Source organism: Panthera uncia, chromosome E1 (genome assembly GCF_023721935.1).
Source record: "Panthera uncia isolate 11264 chromosome E1, Puncia_PCG_1.0, whole genome shotgun sequence".
Lineage (NCBI taxonomy): Eukaryota > Metazoa > Chordata > Mammalia > Carnivora > Felidae > Panthera > Panthera uncia.
In genome coordinates this window covers 42538802-42557770 of record NC_064814.1, presented here as the reverse complement: position 1 = coordinate 42557770, position 18969 = coordinate 42538802, and the positions used below count along the sequence as shown (strand labels likewise).

The window sequence follows — 18969 nt, the reverse complement described above, 5'->3', positions numbered from 1 at the left end:
AGTGTTTCAAAACCCCACACTTCAGAGACCCCTGTGGCTTGGACATGAGCCAACTCTTTGGGGGAGTGTATCACTGAGTAATGGCTGGGTTTGCCCCCAGAAAACTTTCATGTAATCACACAGTAGCAGAGTTTCAGAAATTATGGCAGATAACAGCACACAGCCAGTACCAGGCTTCACCACACTCTGCCGTCTGTCCCAATACCAGCAAATGTGGCTGTTCTCCAGGGTCTGCTGGACCTTTGCCTGTGGGGAGGCCGTGTGGCCTCTACCAAATGTACTCCAAGCAAGGGGACCACTTCTCTCCATGTGGCATGTGGACTCCTCAGACCACACTGGCTGCTCCTGGGGATTTGCCCTAGTTCCTCACCAGAGCACCACCAGGCACTGAGCTCCGAACCTTCAGACTCTGTGCTCCACTGTTTATAGAATCCAGGTGGTATTGAAACCCTCTCCTTTCTTCCCAGCATTGGTTTTGCAGACAGATTTCCTGTTCAGTCCCCTGTGAGTGTTTTCACTCTTTGTCTCTCTTTCTCTCCAGCTACTTTCAGGGAAGTGCTTTTCTTGTGCTATCCCTACGGGTGCACTCTCCCCTTTCTCTTTTTCTGTCCTCTCTCCGCAAAAACAGCTCCTTACCTTCCTCGGCCTTTGTCTCCCCCAGTTTACCTCTCCTCACCGCATACCTGCTGAGTTCTGTGGCTCAAGTTATGTATATTGTTGTGTTAATCCTCAGATCAATTTCCTAGGTGTTCAAAATGGTTTGGTGCTGATCTAGCTGCACTTCAGGGATAAGACAAGCTCAGGGTCTCCATGCTGCTCTGTCATCTTAACTCCTCTCCTTTGCCCAATAACCACTTTTAAAGTGCCCTTTAACCACTTTTATCCATATTGCATAGCAGTAGTTGTTATTCGTTGATGCATGTATTTTACTGTATGAATATACCATAATTTTTAAATTCATTCTACTAATGAATGACATTTTAATAGTTTCCATATTCGACTAGAACAAAAAGTTGCCATAATCATTCTCTACATGTCATTTAGTAGACATATAGATTCACTTCTCTAGGAGTATAAATGCTGATCATGGGGTACATTCAGCTTTATAAATAGTGCCAAACAATTTTCTGAAATTGTACCAGTTTAGATTCCCAACAGCAATGTACGAAAATTCCTGTATTCCATATCTTTGCCAACATTTGGCATTGTCTGTTTTTTAAGTTATTCTGCTGAACACATAATTTTATCTTGTGATTTTAATCTGCATTTTCCTGGTAAATCATAAACTGGAACACATTTTCCTCTATCTATAGGCTATTTGAATGTTCTCTTAAATGAAGTATCTGTTTATATCTATTGTCCACTTTTCTGTTGGGTTGTCTGTCTTATTGATTTGTAGGAGTTTTCTATATAGTCAGATGAAAACCTTTGATGAACAAAGGTATTGTAAATAACTTTTCTCATACCTTGCTTGCCTTTTCACTCTCTTAATGGTGTTTTACGATGAACAGGAGTTCTTAATTTTAATGTCTACTTCTGAATTTTTTTTATCATTGGTATTTTTTGCATTTTGCTTAAGAAATCTTTGCCTACTCCCAAGTCATGAGAATATTCTCCAATGTATTTTTCTAAAATGATTTATTGTTTTATCACTCACATTTAGATATAAAATACATGTAGAATTTATTTTTGTGTGTCAGGTAAGGTAGGACTCAAAATACATGTTTTCCATTTGGCATCGTTATTGAGAACACCTGTTTTCAATACAGGACTTTCAATTGGACTATTCTGTTCTACTGGCTTGTCCATCCTTGTGCCATTATCATGCCATCCTAATTTTTGTAATTGTCTTACAAATCTTGATATTTGCTGTTATAAATCCTTCCACTTTGTTCTTCAAGATTTCCTTGGCTTTTCTGGATCTTCTGCATTTCCACATACATTTTAGAATCAACTTGTCAATTTATACACATACAGACATATACAGAGAGCCCTGCAGAAATTTTGATTAGAATCACATTGAATTTAGAGGTCAATTGAGGGATAACTACTATCTTAACAATATGTATTAAATCTTGTAATTCATGAGTAAGGTGTGTATATTCATTTATTTGAACATCGTTAATTTCTTTTGGCAAAGCTTAATAGTTTCAGTATAGAGGTTTTGCTCATTTTTGGTTAGATTTATTTCTAGATAGTTAATGTTTCTGATGCTATTAAAATGGTATTTAAAAGTTTTTATTTTCTAATTATTTGTTGCTAATATATATAGAAATATACTTTTTTTTTGAGAGAGAGCAAGCGTGTGCATGTGTGCAGGTGGGGGAGGGGCAGAGAGAGAGGGAGAGAGACAATCTTAAGCAGGCTCTATGCCCTGCATGAAGCCCGACACGGGGCTTGATCTCATGACTGTGAAATCATGACCTGAGCCAAAATCCAGAGTTGGACACTTAACCACCTGGGCCACCCAGGAACCCCTTTGTTTTCTTTCTTAAAGCCTTTACTTTGAGACATGATGGAAAAATCTCACAGGTACACATAGAAAAGTAAGACATGATCACAGTGAAAAGTGAAGACAATCTAACCAGAAACCTTTAATGCTTGTCAGTGAATGTTGAATCTAAAGTTCTGAGTGTGACATGTTATGGGACTGAAAGGAATGGTAATTAGCTTTCCTCTCCTTCTTCTTTACCTTCTCCTTCAAAAAAATCCACACCAACCAGGGCACCTGGATGGTTCAGATTATTAAACATCTGACTCTTGATCTCAGCTCAAGTCTTGATCTCAAGGTCGTGAATTCAAGCCCCATATTGGGCTCTGTGCTAGGCATGAAGCTTACTTAGAAAAAAAAAAGAAGAAGAATCCACACCAACTTTCTCATAATCTTTCTCAAGAGCGCACCCATGTCTTCATGGGCCTCAGAAAACTCTCCTTCCTCCAAACCCTCACCCACATATCAGTAAACAAGGCATTCTTGACATTAGGTCAAACTTGTGGTTCAGGTGAGCCCAGGTTTTAGCAATGGCTGTGGTGTTCAGCATGCATAAAGGTCACTGTACTTTGGCCAGGTCTCCACCAGGTACCATAGTGGGAGGCTGGTAATGAATACCAACTTTGAAGCCAGTGGAGCACCAATCCACAAGCTGGATGCTACACTTAGTCTTGATGGTGGCAATGGCAGCATTGACATCTTGGGCAATCATAGGCAGCAAGCCATATATTTGCCATGGGGAGGGTCACATTTCACCATCTGGTTGGCTGGCTCAGAGCATGCCTTGGTGATCTCTGCTACAGAAAGCTGTTCATGGTAGGATATCTCAGCAGAGATGACAGGGGCATATGTGGCCAGAGGGAAGTGGGTACAGAGATAAGGCACCAGGTTGGTATGGAATTCTGTTAGATTAGCATTCAGGGCTCCATCAAATCTGAGGGAAGCAGTGATGGAAGACCAATCTGGCTAATAAGGTGGTTAAGGTTAGTGTAGGTTGGGTGACAGATGTCATAGATGTCCTTGATGTCTACCATGAATGCACAGTCAGAATGCTCCAGGGTGGTACGGGTAGTAAGGATACAGTTGTAGGGCTCAATTGCATCTGTGGAAACCTGGGGGGACTGGGTAAATGGAGAACTCCAGCTTAGAATTCTTGTCATAATCGACAGAGAGACATTCCATCAGTATGGAGGTGAACCCAGACAAGTACCACCTCCAAAGCTGTGGAAAACCAAGAAGCCTTGAAGACCTGTGCACTGGCCAGCCAGTTTCTGAATTTGGTCCAAGGCAAGGCCAATGATCTGTTTGCCAGTGGTGTAGTGACCTCAGGCAGTTATTGGCAGCATCTTCCTTGCCTGTGATGAGTTGCTCAGGGTGGAAGAGCTGGCAGTAGGTGCCAGTGTGAACTTCATCAATGACTGTGGGTTCCAGTCTACATACATCATCCTGGGCACATGCTTGCCAGCACCTGTCTCACTGAAGAAGGTGATGAAGGAGTCATCTTCTCCCCCAATGGTCTTGTCACTTGGCATCTGGCCATCGGGCTGAATGCCATGTTTCAGGCGATAGAGCTCCCAGCAGGCATTGCCAATCTGGACACCAGTCTGGTCAATGTGGATGGAGATGCACTCATGCATGGTGGCTATCAGTAAAAGGTGCTGGCAACAGGAGCAGACAATGGGTCCCAGTTACCATCCCCAATAAGCTAAGAATCAAGATAAGTAAAACACTCATAATTGTTTTTTGTGTGTGTTGTGTATTGACTTTGTATGTAGAAACCTTGCTAAATTTATATCGATTGCCTTATTCAATTATGTCATCTGCAAAAAAAGAGATATTTCCACTTTATTCTTTACAATCTTTATAACTTTATTTGCCTTATTGCACTAGCTAAAACCATGGATTTTTTTTGGAAAATAATCTGTTTCTAACACACGTTAGAAATTAAAACATATTAATGCAAGGACTCTGTGTTGGTTACTACTGATCTCCTAGTGGTTAGAACAGTGTCAGAAACATACTAAGAACTCAAATACTTGATAAATGAATAAATGTGTTTAAAAATATTATGGGCATTGGAATCAGAGATACCAGTTTCAAATTCTACCTCTAACATTTCCTAGCCCTGTGATTTAGAACAAATTACTCAATTTAGACTCAGTTTCTACTTCTGTGAAATGGAAACAATAATTATACTTTGCAGGATAGTCACAACGAGAAAATTATGTACATATATGAAATTATATATACTAAAAAATCCATACTTATTATTATTATTGGATGAGCTCACACAGAGAGAATGTCTAGAGTGAGAAGAGGACCAAGAAAGGAATCTTATGCAACATTTTTAAGGTGGAAAAGGAACACTTATACAGGAGTCTGAAAGTCTGAGAGTGGGAGAAAAATAGGATAGGTTAAAATTGCAGAAGCCATAAGAAGAGTTTCAAGAAGGATGTATTACTAAATATTGTTTTGTTTTGTTTTGTTTTGAATTTAAGTAGGCTTCATGCCCAGCATGGAGACCAATGTGGGGCTTGAACTAATGACGCTGAGATCAAGACCTGAGCTGAGATCAACAGGACGCGTGGTGAGCCCAGCGTCCTCCTATGCTGCCATCCTCCCTCTATCCTAGACCTGAGCTGAGATCAAGAGTTGGACTCTTAACTGATTGAGCCACCCAGGTGCCCCCAAAAGGATGTATTATTAAAGACCCTTTCAATTTCAAACAATAGAAATCCATCTTACATAAATTAAAAATGGAATGTATTAGCTTCTATAGCTGGAAAATCCAGGAATATGACTATTCTCAGGCATAGCTGAAATCCACTTCTAATTTCTAATTTGCTCTACTGAAATTTTAGGCAGGTTGTCCTCACATGTTGTTAAAAATGATCAACAGCAGCTTTAGATTTGCATAATCTTTATAATCATTGACTTAAAAAATCTGCCATTAAAATTCCAGTATTAAAAATCTGGGAAAAGTTTTACTTGGTATAAATTATATGCCTATTTCTGAACCATCCACAGCATTGAAGGGGTAGTAAGTATTCTGATTGATCAGGTTTGGATTACCACCTATCCCTGGAAATAAAGGGGTGGAGTCAGCCCCATCTAAGCCAAAGGGATTAAGAAGGACAGGATGATAGTTTCCCAAAGAGACATTGGACAGACAAAAAAAATTATCACTGTAGAGGAAGTGGTAAACAGTGTCAAATACTGCAGAAAAATCAAATGATATAAGAAGTAGAAAATATACTGGGGTGCCTGGGTGGCTCAGTTGGTTGAGCGACCAACTCTTGATTTAGGCTCAGGTCATGCTCTCGCAGTTGGTGAGTTCGAGCCCTCCGTCGGGCTCTGCACTGACATTGCAGAGCCTGCTTGGGATTCTCTCCCTCCTCTCTTTCTGCTGCTTCACCCCTGCTCTCTCTTTCTCTCTCTCTCAAGACAGATAAACATTTAAAGAAAAGAAGTAGAAAGTATACATTGGATTTAGCATCCAGTTGTTCTTCACTGACCTTAGGGCAATTTCTGTGATAAGAATGGAACCAGGACTTCAGTGGGTTGAGGAGGGACTTGGGGGTGAAGTGTAGACTAAACAAGTGGACAATTATTTCAAGGAATCAGACTGTGAAGAGAAGGATTTTCTTTAAAGGTGGGATAGTCTTGACTATATAGAGAGAGTGAAAGAAAGGAGCCAATGTAGAAAGGAAAACAGAAGCTACAGACGGGAGATTAGATAATGGTCCTTAGGGTCTGAGGAGATATGAGAGATTGAGATCAAGAATATATAGTAAATTTGGATGAGGTGTTTCCTACACTATATTGAGGACATTCCCTCTAATAGCCTCTATTTTTTTTGTGGAATAAAATAAATATTGCTAAAACCAACAAATGGTGGGATCATAGGTTTGTGCATGATAAAAGTTTGAAATAATTTTTGTGGAAGTGGAAAGGAGCAGAAAACAAACACCTAAATGGATTTCCAAGTAATACAGAATGTCCATCTGAGATGGAAGACTATATCTTTATTGGTGTCAGGACATAGAATTGTATGACTTTTTCCTAGCATTAACTGGCTAGCTGGGCTCTGGGTTCCCAGGACCTAGCTAGCTCAGGCTCTGAACAATAAGCTATCAGATGGTTTGTTTGGTTTTTGTTTTGTTTTGTTTTGTTTTGTTTTGTTTTGTTTTGTTTATGGATGCCGAGGTGACTGGAATGAAAAAGTTAATGGGAATCTTAAGTTTTTTTCTGACATGGTCATGGAGATGAAGTTATTTCAGGCCTTTTCAAACATTATCCACTAGTCAGTTTGCTTCTGTGTGCTGGAAAAGAATATTAATGCCCAGCTGAACCACAATAGGATCAGGGCCATTTATTGTTAAAGTCTTTTGTTTTTGATGCAGGAGAAAAGAAGAAATAAATATGAAAATTATTTTTATACTCATTATTTTTAAGATAATCAGAAAGTAGTTACTGATTCATGCCTCAACCATTAATAACTCTCAATAAATATTAGTAGTGCAATAAAAGGCAAGAGACCAGAACCTCCATAACATAGAGCAGTGTTTTTTTAATCTTAATATTAAATATTTAAGACCTATAAGTATAATGATATAATAAATAGCCATATATCTGCTCTTAGCTTAAGAAAAAAATTACCTAAAAAAAGAAAAAGAAAAAAATTACCTAAATATTAAAGCCTCCCATATCCCCCTACTTTGATAGAAACTCTATTCTGAATTTCATGTTTATCATTTCTCTGCAATTGTTTATATTGTATCTAAACAATATAATATTGTTCTTCTTGTTTTTAAACCTTATAAAAATTATTTCATACCATGTGTTTTCTGCAACCTTTTAATACTTAATATTATGTTTGTAAATTCATCTGGAAATTCATCATTCAGTGCAGCTCTAGTTCATTGATTTTTTTAAAGTTTTTATTTTAATTCCAGTTAGTTAACATACAGTGTTACATTAGTTTTAGGTGTACAATATAGTGATTTAACTATTCCATACATCACCTGGTGCTCATCATGGCAAGTGCACTCCTTAATCTCCATCACCTGTTTAACCCCATCATCCCACCCTTTCCTCATCTGTTTTGTTTCTTAAATTCCTCATGAGTGAAATCATGTATTTGTCTTTCTCTGGCTTCTGTCACTAATAAGTGAAATACAGTATTCACTTATTATATCCCCTTATATTAATAAGTATTATAATAATACACTCTAGTTCCATCCATGTTGTTGCAAATGGAAAGATTTCATTATTTTTTACCACTGAAGAATATTTCGTTGTATACTGATAACACATCTTCTTTATCCATTCATCTGTCGACGGACACTTAGGCTGCTTCCATAGTTTGGGTGCTGTAAATAATGATGCACACATTCATGTATCCCTTTGAATCATTGTTTTTTTATTCAGGGTAAATACCCAGCACTGCTATTGCTAAATCATAGGGTAATTCTTCTTTAACTTTTTGAGGAACCTCCATGCTGCTTTCTACAGTGGTTGCACCAGTTTGCATTCCCACCAACAGTGCACACAGGTTCCCTTTTCTCCATATCCTCGCCAATACCTGTTGTTTTCTGTGTTGTTAATTTTAGCCATTCTGACAGGTGTGAGGTGGTATCTTATTGTAGTTTTAATTTGCATTTCCCTGATGATGAGTGATGTTGAGCATCTTTTCACGTGTCTGTTGGCCATCTGGATGTCTTCTTTGGAGAGATGTCTGTTCATGTCTTCTGACCATTTTTTAATTGGATTATTTAGTTTTGGGGTGTTGAGTTTTATAAGTTCTTCTTATATTTTGGATATGAACCCTTTATTGGGTATGTCATTTGCAAATATCTTCTCCCATTCCATAGGTTGCCTTTTAGTTTTATGGATAATTTCCTTCACAATGCAGAAGTTTTTTTTTTGTTTTGTTTTGTTTTGTTTTGTTTTTATAGTCCTAATAGTTTATTTTTGCTTTTGTTTCCTTTGCCTCAGCGCATCTATCTAGAAAAAAGTCGCTATAGCCAATGTCAGAGAAAATACTGCCTGTGCTCTCTTCTAGGATTTCTATGGTTTCTGGTCCCACATTTAGGTCTTTAATCCATTTTGAGTTTATTTTTGTGTATGGTGTAAAAACATGGTCCAGCTTCATTCTTTTGCATACTGGTGTCCAGTTTTCCCAACACCATTTGCTGGAGACTTTTTCCCATTGGATATTCTTTCCTGCTTTATTGGAGATTAATTTACCATTTAATTGTTTATTTCTGGATATTCTATTCTGTTCCATTGATCTATGTATCCATTTTTGTTTTGATTGCTACAATTTTGTAATATAACTTGAAGTCTAGAATTGTGATGCCTCTAGCTTTGCTTTTCTTTTTCAAGATTTCTTTGGCTATTTGGAGTCCTTTGTGGTTCCATACAAATTTTAGGATTGTTTGTTCCACTTCTGTGAAAAATGCTGTTGGTATTTTGGTAGTGATTGTATTGAATGTGTAGATTGCTTTGGGTAATATAGACATTTTAACAATATTTGTTCTTCCACTCCATGAGCATGGAATGTCTTTCTATTTCTTTGTATCATCTTCAATTTCTTTCATCAGCGTTTTAAAGTTTTCAGAGTACAGGTCTTACACCTCTTTGGTTAGGTTTATTCCTAGGTTTTTGTTGTTGTTGTTGTTTGTTTGTTTTTTGATACACTTGTAATGAACTTCATTCATTTTTCACTGCTTCATAGTATTTCATTATATGACTATTGCAATGTATTTATTCATTCTCATTTTCGGTGGGGAGCTATCCACAAATATTTCAAATTCGTTTAATTAATTTATTTAAAATTTCCTCTAGCTTAATTGAGAATACTCTGAAGAATACTTTTAAATCCTACCTAGCTATATAGTATCCATCTTTCTTCCCAGGAAAAAAATAAGTAGTCTATAAAGAAACTCTTGAAAAGCCAACATTTCATCTGAAGAATGTCTTATGTCCAATAGTAAATAGTATTTATGAACCTCCTCCCAATTTTTGATTTGCTCTTTGGCTAATTCTTTTATCCAATATGGGGGAAGTGAGGAGGGTAGTATAATGCTCTCCCTAATCTCTCAGTTGGATTTGCAAACAAATTAACCACTTTTTTGAGTGTGAAGGGATGTTTACACTCTGGTTGGGTACAATGCTTACTAAGTGTGAAAGAGAGCAATTCTTTAAAGTCTACAGGTTCTGGGGCACCTGGGTGGCTCAGTCAGTTAAGGGTCCGACTTTGGCTCAGGTCATGATCTCATCGTTTGTGGGTTCAAGCCCCATGTCAGGTTCTGTGCTGACAGCAAACAGCGTGGAGCCTGGTTCAGATTCTGTATCTCTCTCCCTCTCAGCCCCTCCCCTGCTCACACTCTGTCTCTGTCAAAAATAAATAAATATTTAAACAAATTTTTAGGGATGCCTGGGCTACTCAGTTAAGCATCCAATTCTTGGTTTTGGCTCAGGTCATGATCTCACGGTTCATGAGTTTGAGCCCCACATCAGGCTTCAAGCTGACAGTGCGGAGCCTGCTTGCGATTCTCTCTCTCCTTCTCTCTCTGCCCCTCCCTCTCTCATTCTCTCTGTCTCTAAATAAATAAATAAATAAATAAATAAATAAATAAAATAATTGAAATAAAATTGAAGTAAATTGAAAAAATAATTTAAAAAAACTTTTAAAGCCTGCGGATTCTAATGTTACTCTCTTTGCTTTTTCTCTCTCGGACATAACCCAAAGAGGATCCTCTCCTGTTTTAAAGATACTGCTACAGATGTACAGCAACTTGATATCTACCCATCTGCCACGGCTCATTTGTACACTCACACATGAATTAGGACATTCTGCATCTTGCTGCAGACTGCTAGAGCTTCTCTAGTGTGTTTGGCTATTATAGGTTGCTAAGCAATAATCCTAGTGTTTGCACTGACATGTAGAATAGAAGATGTGTATTTGGTTACAACTCTAGTCAAACACTTCTCTCTTAGAGCCATAAAACCAAGAAAAGAGGAGGCACAGCAATAGCAGGGTTAATAAATCAGGATTCTAAGCAAGCCTAACTGCAGTTCCCTTTTGATTGAGCGACCTCTGAATTCAAGGTTCATAAATTACAGCCCCAGCTGCCCCAAGGGCAAATTAATTCTGAGGTTCAGTTGAATATAGTTTCAAACAGGTATAGGGTTTTTTAGCAGGTCTATGCGTGGACATTCCTAACCCTTTCACAGACTGACTGATTCGTTTATACATTCACTCTAATAAATATTTATAGATGTCTCACTTTGTGCCAGGAACTATGCTAAGCCCTGGAATTCTTTTTCAGGATTATCTTCCTAAACTCTTCATAGTATTAAGAGCCTTTCACATTCTTCCTCGACATGTATACCTTCAACCCTGTATTAATCTACCTTCTAACATGCAAAGACTTATTCAGGTACTTTGGGCATAAATGCTTTCAACTAAATAAGTAGGGACATAAAAGAATTCCTTGTTCATATTTTGAAAGGCCCAGCCTTCAAAGTGACTTTTACCATTTCCAGCACTTAGTTCATGGCCCCCTGCTGGGCATGGCCTCAGTACCACCCTATTTAAGGACATATATAGGAATGAATTATAATCCACATTATAAGCTTTAGCAGATTCTTTCTTCACAAGAGGGCTTATAACATTAGTAGGACTGTCAGCTGATTAAACTGGTGCAAATTGACCCAGCAGGGCTACTCAACTACATGTGTGATGTTCTCCTTAAATATAGGTCCTGTCTTAAACTCAGCTGGCTTGATTTTTTTTTCCACCTGGCTTGATTCTTAACATTTGTACATAAGGAAGAATGATTATAAAGAAACAAGGAGGAAAAGAACCACTATCAAATACTTTTGGAATTAGGATTCAATAACTATAGGAAAATGTATTTTCCTACAAAATTGTTAATCTTAGGGCTGTGAAATAAGAACAGAGTTGAGAAAATATATTTTCTTTCTTTTCTTTTACTATTTTATTTTTAAGTAACCTCTACACCCGACATGGTGCTTAAACTCATAACTGCAAGATCAAGAGTCACATGTTCCACTGACTGAGCCAGCCAGGTGCCCCGAGCAAACACATTTTCAAAAAAAGATTTCTCAAAATGCAAGTTAAGTTCATACCCTGAAATGTATGATGACTAGGGTAAAGAAATGAGGAATTTTCATGGTACATTTAAACACAATATTTTCTTTGCAAAGATACATACTTGAGTGCGTTCTGAGAGCTGCCTGACAAGATAACATCATTTTAATTTTGAAAATATATAACAAGAATAAAGACACTTCCTTTGATATATTGAAATTGCATTAACAGTTCCTCTTCCCACTTCTCACACGCACACACACACACACACACACACACACACACACATTTACAAAGGGAGATTTAGAATATTAGGCTTAATAGTGCCTGGTCACCAAATAAATAAGTACATTGCCTTGCAACTGATATTGTAATAAGCAACTGCAATGTTTTCAGTATATAACACATACTGGGATGCACAGATTTAAACAAAACACACTTCCCTATAGCACAAACTGAAAAGCTATAACAGAAATTGAAAATACAGGAACAAGAAATAACACAAACTCTTGATTGATACGTTTTCTAGAGAGGTAATAAATTACATGATGGAATGCATGCGTGAGTGTTGTATGTGCAAATTTGGCCACAAACTGATTAAAGTGAACATCTAATTAAATTTATAACAAATTACCAAGATCCCAATTCTGTTTGGCATATTTAAAATGAAAGAGTTCATTTAAAAACCTGGCTGAGGAGCACCTGGCTGGCTCAGTCAGAAGAGTATGTGACTCTTGATCATGGGGTTGTAAATTTGAGTCCCACCTTGAGTGTTAGAGATTACTAAAAATAAATAAATAAACTTTAAAAAAACATGGCTGAAATGATTAAGGTAAAGGCAAAGTATATGTATGCAGCAATGGTGATGGAGGGTGGGAGTGAGGAAGAAGTAAAATCAAGAAATTGGGGTGGGTGGAGAGGCAGGTGGAGAGGGACTTTCTGAGAAACTTTTTAAAAGTTAGTGAAGCTATGAAAATAGTACAAGTTTATAATAAAAACAGAGTAAGTGTTGGAAAATTTGGTTCTTAATGTGTATGTATTATAATGTGTGTTGATAAGAAGAAATAGTAAATAACTGCTTTTAATTGGTTTAAGAGACAGAAAACCCTTTGGAGAAAAGTAAGTACCTAAAAGCAGTAAGTTGCACCCATATAACAATTTATACTTTAGAAAATGCTTTAAATAATTATTATGGTAACTTGGCCTAGCATTGCCTAGCACATACTTAACACTTAATACTTGAAACTGAACAGAAGCACATTTCAATTAATTAAAATTGTTAAATTTCAAATATTGTAAAGAATTTTTTTGGTACAGGATTTCACTAAGTATCTAAAGTTTGAAGAAGTGCAATGAAAGGGATGACTGTCTTTCCCACTTGTGTTTTGTCTTTGATCTGATACACTTCCAAGATGCATAATTACGTGGGATATGGGTTAAGGATGGGGCTAGAAATCAAACACAATAAATGTGTGGTCAAGTACAGAGGTAAGAAGGAGAAACAAACGAACAAACAAACAAACAAAAAACAATAAGCAGGCCAAATCATTTGCGTTCTTCATTTAATGTTTTCATTAATGGGTTGCCTGCTATGTATCAGTCAGATCTCAGCTAAATTTTCTCTTTAAGCACAGGATGAATAGTCATAAAGTTGCTTCAAAAATATTAATAGATGATGAAGGGAATACATTTTAAACTATTTCCCAAATTGTGTTTAAAATACCCCTGAGACTATATTTTTTTAAGGCAAAATCTTAAGGAATGCATCCCCAGTGAAAACACAATTGTTTTAAATTCCATTGTGTAGGGGAAAGGCTAGTTCTATACCTTGGGATTTGATTTCATCTGTTGCTGTTTCTGGCACATTGCTGCTGTTGTCTAATGCAGAGCTGCTTGGTACGCTCTGTGAACTCTGAAAAGAGAAAAGAAATCCCAATTGTAAAATGAGTTACTTTTCTTCAAAGTTGCATCAACCCTCCCAATTAAAGAATGCAGATAAATGACTTACAGGAGTTACCAGACATATGTTTGATTTTTCTAGGATTTAATGCTGTGCATTAGAAGCAAAGACTGCTTACTGCATTGATAAGATAAAATACATTGGTTCAACATGTCATCCCATCTTTCTATGGCTAACAAAGTGATATGCAAAGAATATTATTTCAGATGTACATTAATCTTCAAATTATACAATACTTTCTAGAAACAATATTTGAGACCACTGCAAGATGAAAGTGGACTTTTGAAAATGCTACTGTTTTCTTCTACTATTAGAATCATCTTCTATGTTTGTGGTAGAAAGAAAAATATTTCATCTTAATTGAAATTAAAGGTTAGTTTCATGAATAAATGGTGGAAAAATCATTTTTTGTACTCATGTTGATGTAATGTTAAAAGAACGATAACAATATTTTTAAGACTCATATTATTGAACTTAATGGTGAATCCATATAACTATTTTCTTTTTTTTTAAGATTTTTTAAAGTTTATTTATTTTTGAAAGAGAGAGAGAGAGAGAGAGAGAGAGAGAGAGAGAGAGAGATTGGGGAAGGGGCAGAGAAGAGAGAGAGAATCCCAAGCAGAATCTGCAGTCAGCGCAGTCAGATGCAGGGCTCCAACTCATGAACCATGAAATCATGACCTGAGCCGAAATCAAGAGTCAGAGGCTTAACCAACTGAGTCAGCCAGGAGCCCCATATAACTGTTTTCAATCGCATCCCTTTTTCTATAGAATATTCTTCCTCATTGAAGTCTTGTATTCAAATAAACACAAAGTTACTTAAATTATTAATATGGAAATTATATTTTCAGAATGAATAATGAAGTTATCCTAAAAACTGGTGGGTTTTGTACTTGGGGTAATGGTTCTGACCTTAGAAGGCAACCTTTATTTATCTATAACTTGTAATAGCTTTTCAAAAATAATTTATCTGTCCACAGACACTTTCTGCAACTGTCTCAGATGAGTCAGCTTAATGGTTAACATGAATTTGCTCATTTCCATTTGGCATTTTATTTATCCTTTTGGACATCCACATCTTTTCCTTCCTTTTGTAAAAAAAATTTTTTTTGAGAGGGCAAGAGGATGAGTGGGGGAGTGGCAGAGGAAGAGGGCAAGAGAATCTTTTTTTTTTTTTTTTTTAAATAGTCTACAAATAAATACAAGTTGCCTTTATTACCAAAAGAAGTATAAATGTATGCTACCACAAATGCAATATAATACATAGGATATATTAGCCCCTGGGAAACAGTGATAAATAAGTCATAATGAATAAATCTTACCATTAACTCATTGCATAGAAATTCACTTACTGAGGGAAATGCCTCATGCACAATGGTCTTAATAACACAGACTATGGGAGGGCAAGAGAATCTTAAGGAGGCTCCACGCACAGTGCGGAGCCCGATGCAGAGCTCAGTCTCTCAACATGAGATCATGACCTGAGGTGAAATAGAGTCTGATGCTTAACTGACTGAGGCACCCAGGCACCCCTCTTTTCCTTTTTCATAAGAAAATTAATTTGACCAGTGTATTCTCCAGCATTAACATCTGATTATTTATGAAAACTCTACCTCAGTAGGGACTTTCACTTCAGTTGCTTCCTGTTTCCTTTCTTTCTCTTCTTTTCCATTTTCCTGAAATGGAAACAGTATTAGTAAGTGGGATCCAAAAGAAGCTAAAGATAAAACTAACATCTTATACTCTAGTATAGCAAACTTTTTATGTAAAAAAAATTACATAATGGGCAAACATCATACCAAATAAAATCACACAAAGTAGCCATATTAAAAATTCAAACAAGGGGCGTCTGGGTGGCTCAGTCGGTTAAGCGGCCGACTTTGGCTCAGGTCATGATCTCGCGGTCCGTGAGTTCAAGCCCCGCGTCGGGCTCTGTGCTGACAGCTCAGAGCCTGGAGCCTGTTTCGGATTCTGTGTCTCCCTCTCTCTGACTCTCCCCTGTTCATGCTCTGTCTCTCCCTGTCTCAAAAATAAATAAAACGTTAAAAAATTTAAAAAAATTCAAACAATAACAGACATGTTATAAAATGCCAACCAACTAGAAGGTTACTGTAACCCAACTATTATTTGAACCCCTTTTTCCAGTACTTTTGTCATGACCTGAGGCAGAATACTTTGACTAAAAAGAGAAGTAAGTAAATGATAAAATATGATCTTGCATCTCAATTTTCTCAAGAATGTTAAATCTCAAATCCTCTTATAATTAAATGGCTAGAAATCTATGTAAGCCAAGTACCTGAACAGGTTTGGATCCCTCTTGAGATGCTGGCTCACTCATCTGGACCACTAAAAGGTATCATCAAATATTAGGGAACACTATTATCAGACCAATATTAATAACAGAAAGAAAATATTAAACAACAAAAAGTACTGTGGGAGACCAAAGTCACTCCCAACCCCCACTGCATCCCACCATTCTATTGAATGGTACTAAGTTCTCAACTGCTAAACTTTTCAAACTGTACTACTGTTACTGCTGTTGTTACTGACCAAACCTAGATTAATGCTAGGCTAGTGCCCAGAGAGACAGGAAAGCTCAACCATAACAATCACCACCATTATCATTTTAAGAAAGAAACACACACACACACACACACACACACACACACACACACACACCAGCAGCAGCAGCAGCAGCAGCAGCAGCAGCAGCAGCAGCAGCAACAGTAATGCAAGTGAAGTTTTAAAAACATTATTATCATCATGGGGCACCTGGGTGGGTCAGTCGGTTAAGCGTCCCGACTTCGGCTCAGGTCACGATCTCACGGCTTGTGAGATCGAGCCCCATGTTCAGCTCTGTGCTGACATTCAGAGCCTGGAGGCTGTTTCAGATTCTGTATCTCCCTCTTTCTCTGTCCCTCACCTGCTCACATTCTGTCTTCCTCACTGTCAAAAAAAAAAATAAACACAAAAATTAAAAAAATTTTTTTAAATATATTATCATCCTTAATAATTTTTGAAATAACAAGATTAGGTGAAGTGAAACTCTGATGGCTACCCAATTCATCATGTATGAAAGGCATACAGATATTAGAATAATAATCTCACTACAAAGCATTTTTCTGAGTGGGGAGTTCTGAGAGGAATGTGATTTATCTTGCTTATTTATTCATATTAAGGAATTAAAGTGGATAATTATCTGATGCTTACTTCATTGCAAATGACTACAGTAATCAAAATTACTGCTGTGCCAAAAATCATTTAAGAATTTGTGTATATTTAGGCTAGGTGCTATGTAAAAAGTAAATTTTATATACACGGCCTTTGCCTCTAGGACAGTTACAATCCAGGGACTATTTAATTTAAAATGGTTTCTTTAAACTATGCTAGAGTATTTGCATGTCTTTTTATCAACACATGTTCCAGCAGAATAAACCAGAAGTACTGCCTTTGGAGACAACAGATTCCAGCACTTAAGAATAGCTGCCTCAAAGCCTTTTTGAAGCAGTTCATAAATAAGTAATATAAAATAGATTTCTTTGGTAGGTCCCAATTGTACATTCTCACAGCCTGCTTTCTTTGCTTATGGTGTCCATCTCCTGAAATTACTAGAAGCTCCCTTCCATTTCTTTTAAAATCAGGGTTTTTTTGATGCACCCAGATAAATTCAATGCAATAAACCTTTATTGGGTGACTTCTATATGCAAGCATTGGGGTTAAAAAAGATAAATGAGACCTGTGCTCAGGGAGACAGGAAAACTTCCTTTGAAGAGTTCCTAGTTTAGTGATGAAAAAAAGGATTTACAGGTGCAGTTCCATCTGCACAGTGCAAAAGCAGAGGTGTTAAGGAACACACAGGAGTAAGCAATTAATTTTCCCAGGGAGTTCAGGGAAGTTTTCATAGAAAGATTTCTAAACTGGATTTTAAAGGACTAGTAAAAAATTTTTGTGTAAAGGAGTGGGGAAGGGTATTTGAGGCAGAAGGAACAATACACACTAGGGTATAAAAGTTCAGGAAGTGAAGCATTCATGTACAGAGCTTAGTTATATAAAAGAAAATAGCAGAAGATGAGGCTAAAGAGGTAACTTTTCAGGGCACCTGGATGGCTCAGTCGGTTAAGCATTTAACTTCAGCTCAGGTCAAGATCTCATGGTGCATGAGTTCGAGCCCTGCTTTGAGCTCTGTGCTGACAGCTCAGAGCCTGGAGCCTGCTTCAGATTCTGTGTCTCCCTCTTTCTCTGCCCCTCCTCCACTCACACTCTGTCTCTCAAAAATGAATAAATGTTTTTAAAAATTTGTTAAGGTAACTTTTCAGTCTATAATGTTTATTCATGTGAAATCAAGGAGGATGGACTTTACTCTGTGCTTTTTAAGCACAGGACAGATGTGATCAAATTGGTGTTTTTAAAAAATTAACTCTGTCAGCAATGACTAGAATTATGAAGGATGGGAGGAGGGTGCGCAGAATAAAGGTAAATTTTGCACCCGTAAATGTTGCACGTTTCAATGCCCCTCACTCTAATCTACTTTCTGCTAGACATTGCCAATACCCTAACTACATCCCTTCAGCTTCACTTTTCAGTACATATGAATGGTCTCTGACTGCAAGCACCTGCAATTCTGTCTGAGGGCTTGTGCCAGTCCAAATGTGGGATGGCAAGAAGTGCCTGAGAGTTGATATCTTCTAGGAGAAGCCCTCAGCCAGTGATGAATAGGAAGCTGCATAGAGTCCCATGAGTGGAACATATCTGTCTCCCAGAGTTCCCCAATGGGATAGAGCCTTAGTTGCCTCAGTGAAACCTGCCTAATAGTACAGGCTTCCCTCACTTTCCTGTATTACTTCCCTACTCCCTTGCCATTGTTTCCTGGAACCACCTCCCAAATGAACTTACATTTAACTCCTTGGATCAAGGTCTGTTCTGAAGGAACCTAAACTAAAACAGATATGATCATCAGGATTGGGGGCAAAGTTGGATCTAAAGAGAAAAAGAGAAATAGTTAAGGTTCACTGAGTGTTTTTTCATATTTATAAGGCTGAATGGATCATGATGCCATTAAATGAAATATGGAAAGGAGAGGAAAACAGGTTAGAGGAATGATAAGAGTTTGAGTTTGTAGGTGTTAACACATTTAAGATACCTGCTCAATAGTCTGATAGAAGTTTGCAGGCAGTAAGAATCTTCATGCCACTGAAATATATTGTGACTGAAATATATTGTAGGACGTTATGCAGAATCAAGTCCATTGGATAATGATAGAAGCACTGTCCAGTCTGAAGTATTAATTTGCATTTTAGTTACCCACAGTGCACAGCATTATTCACACCTCACACACCCCACTCATGAGATTCCAGAGTCATCCTACTTAGATTGTCAGCTCTGAGGCTGGGTTTTTGT

General features: G+C 37.4%; 1 protein-coding gene across 12 annotated transcripts in view; it reads right to left on the bottom strand.

Annotated features, from left to right (window-relative positions):
• Positions 1-18969, bottom strand: part of EFCAB5 (EF-hand calcium binding domain 5) — a 184280-nt gene that overhangs the window by 143089 nt on the left and 22222 nt on the right. For 4 of the 12 annotated variants that reach the window (XM_049637928.1, XM_049637938.1, XM_049637940.1 and 1 more), the window contains exons 1-2: positions 15186-15587; positions 13440-13524 (exon numbers count right to left, since the gene is read on the bottom strand). In XM_049637928.1, coding sequence (XP_049493885.1) covers positions 13440-13524; positions 15186-15308 — 208 coding nt within the window. In that variant the 5' untranslated portion in view covers positions 15309-15587. Of the gene's footprint in view, positions 1-13439; positions 13525-15185; positions 15588-15868; positions 15919-16344; positions 16519-18465; positions 18550-18969 lie in introns of those variants that run through there. The other 8 variants (XM_049637929.1, XM_049637935.1, XM_049637931.1 and 5 more) reach the window with 7 other exon arrangements.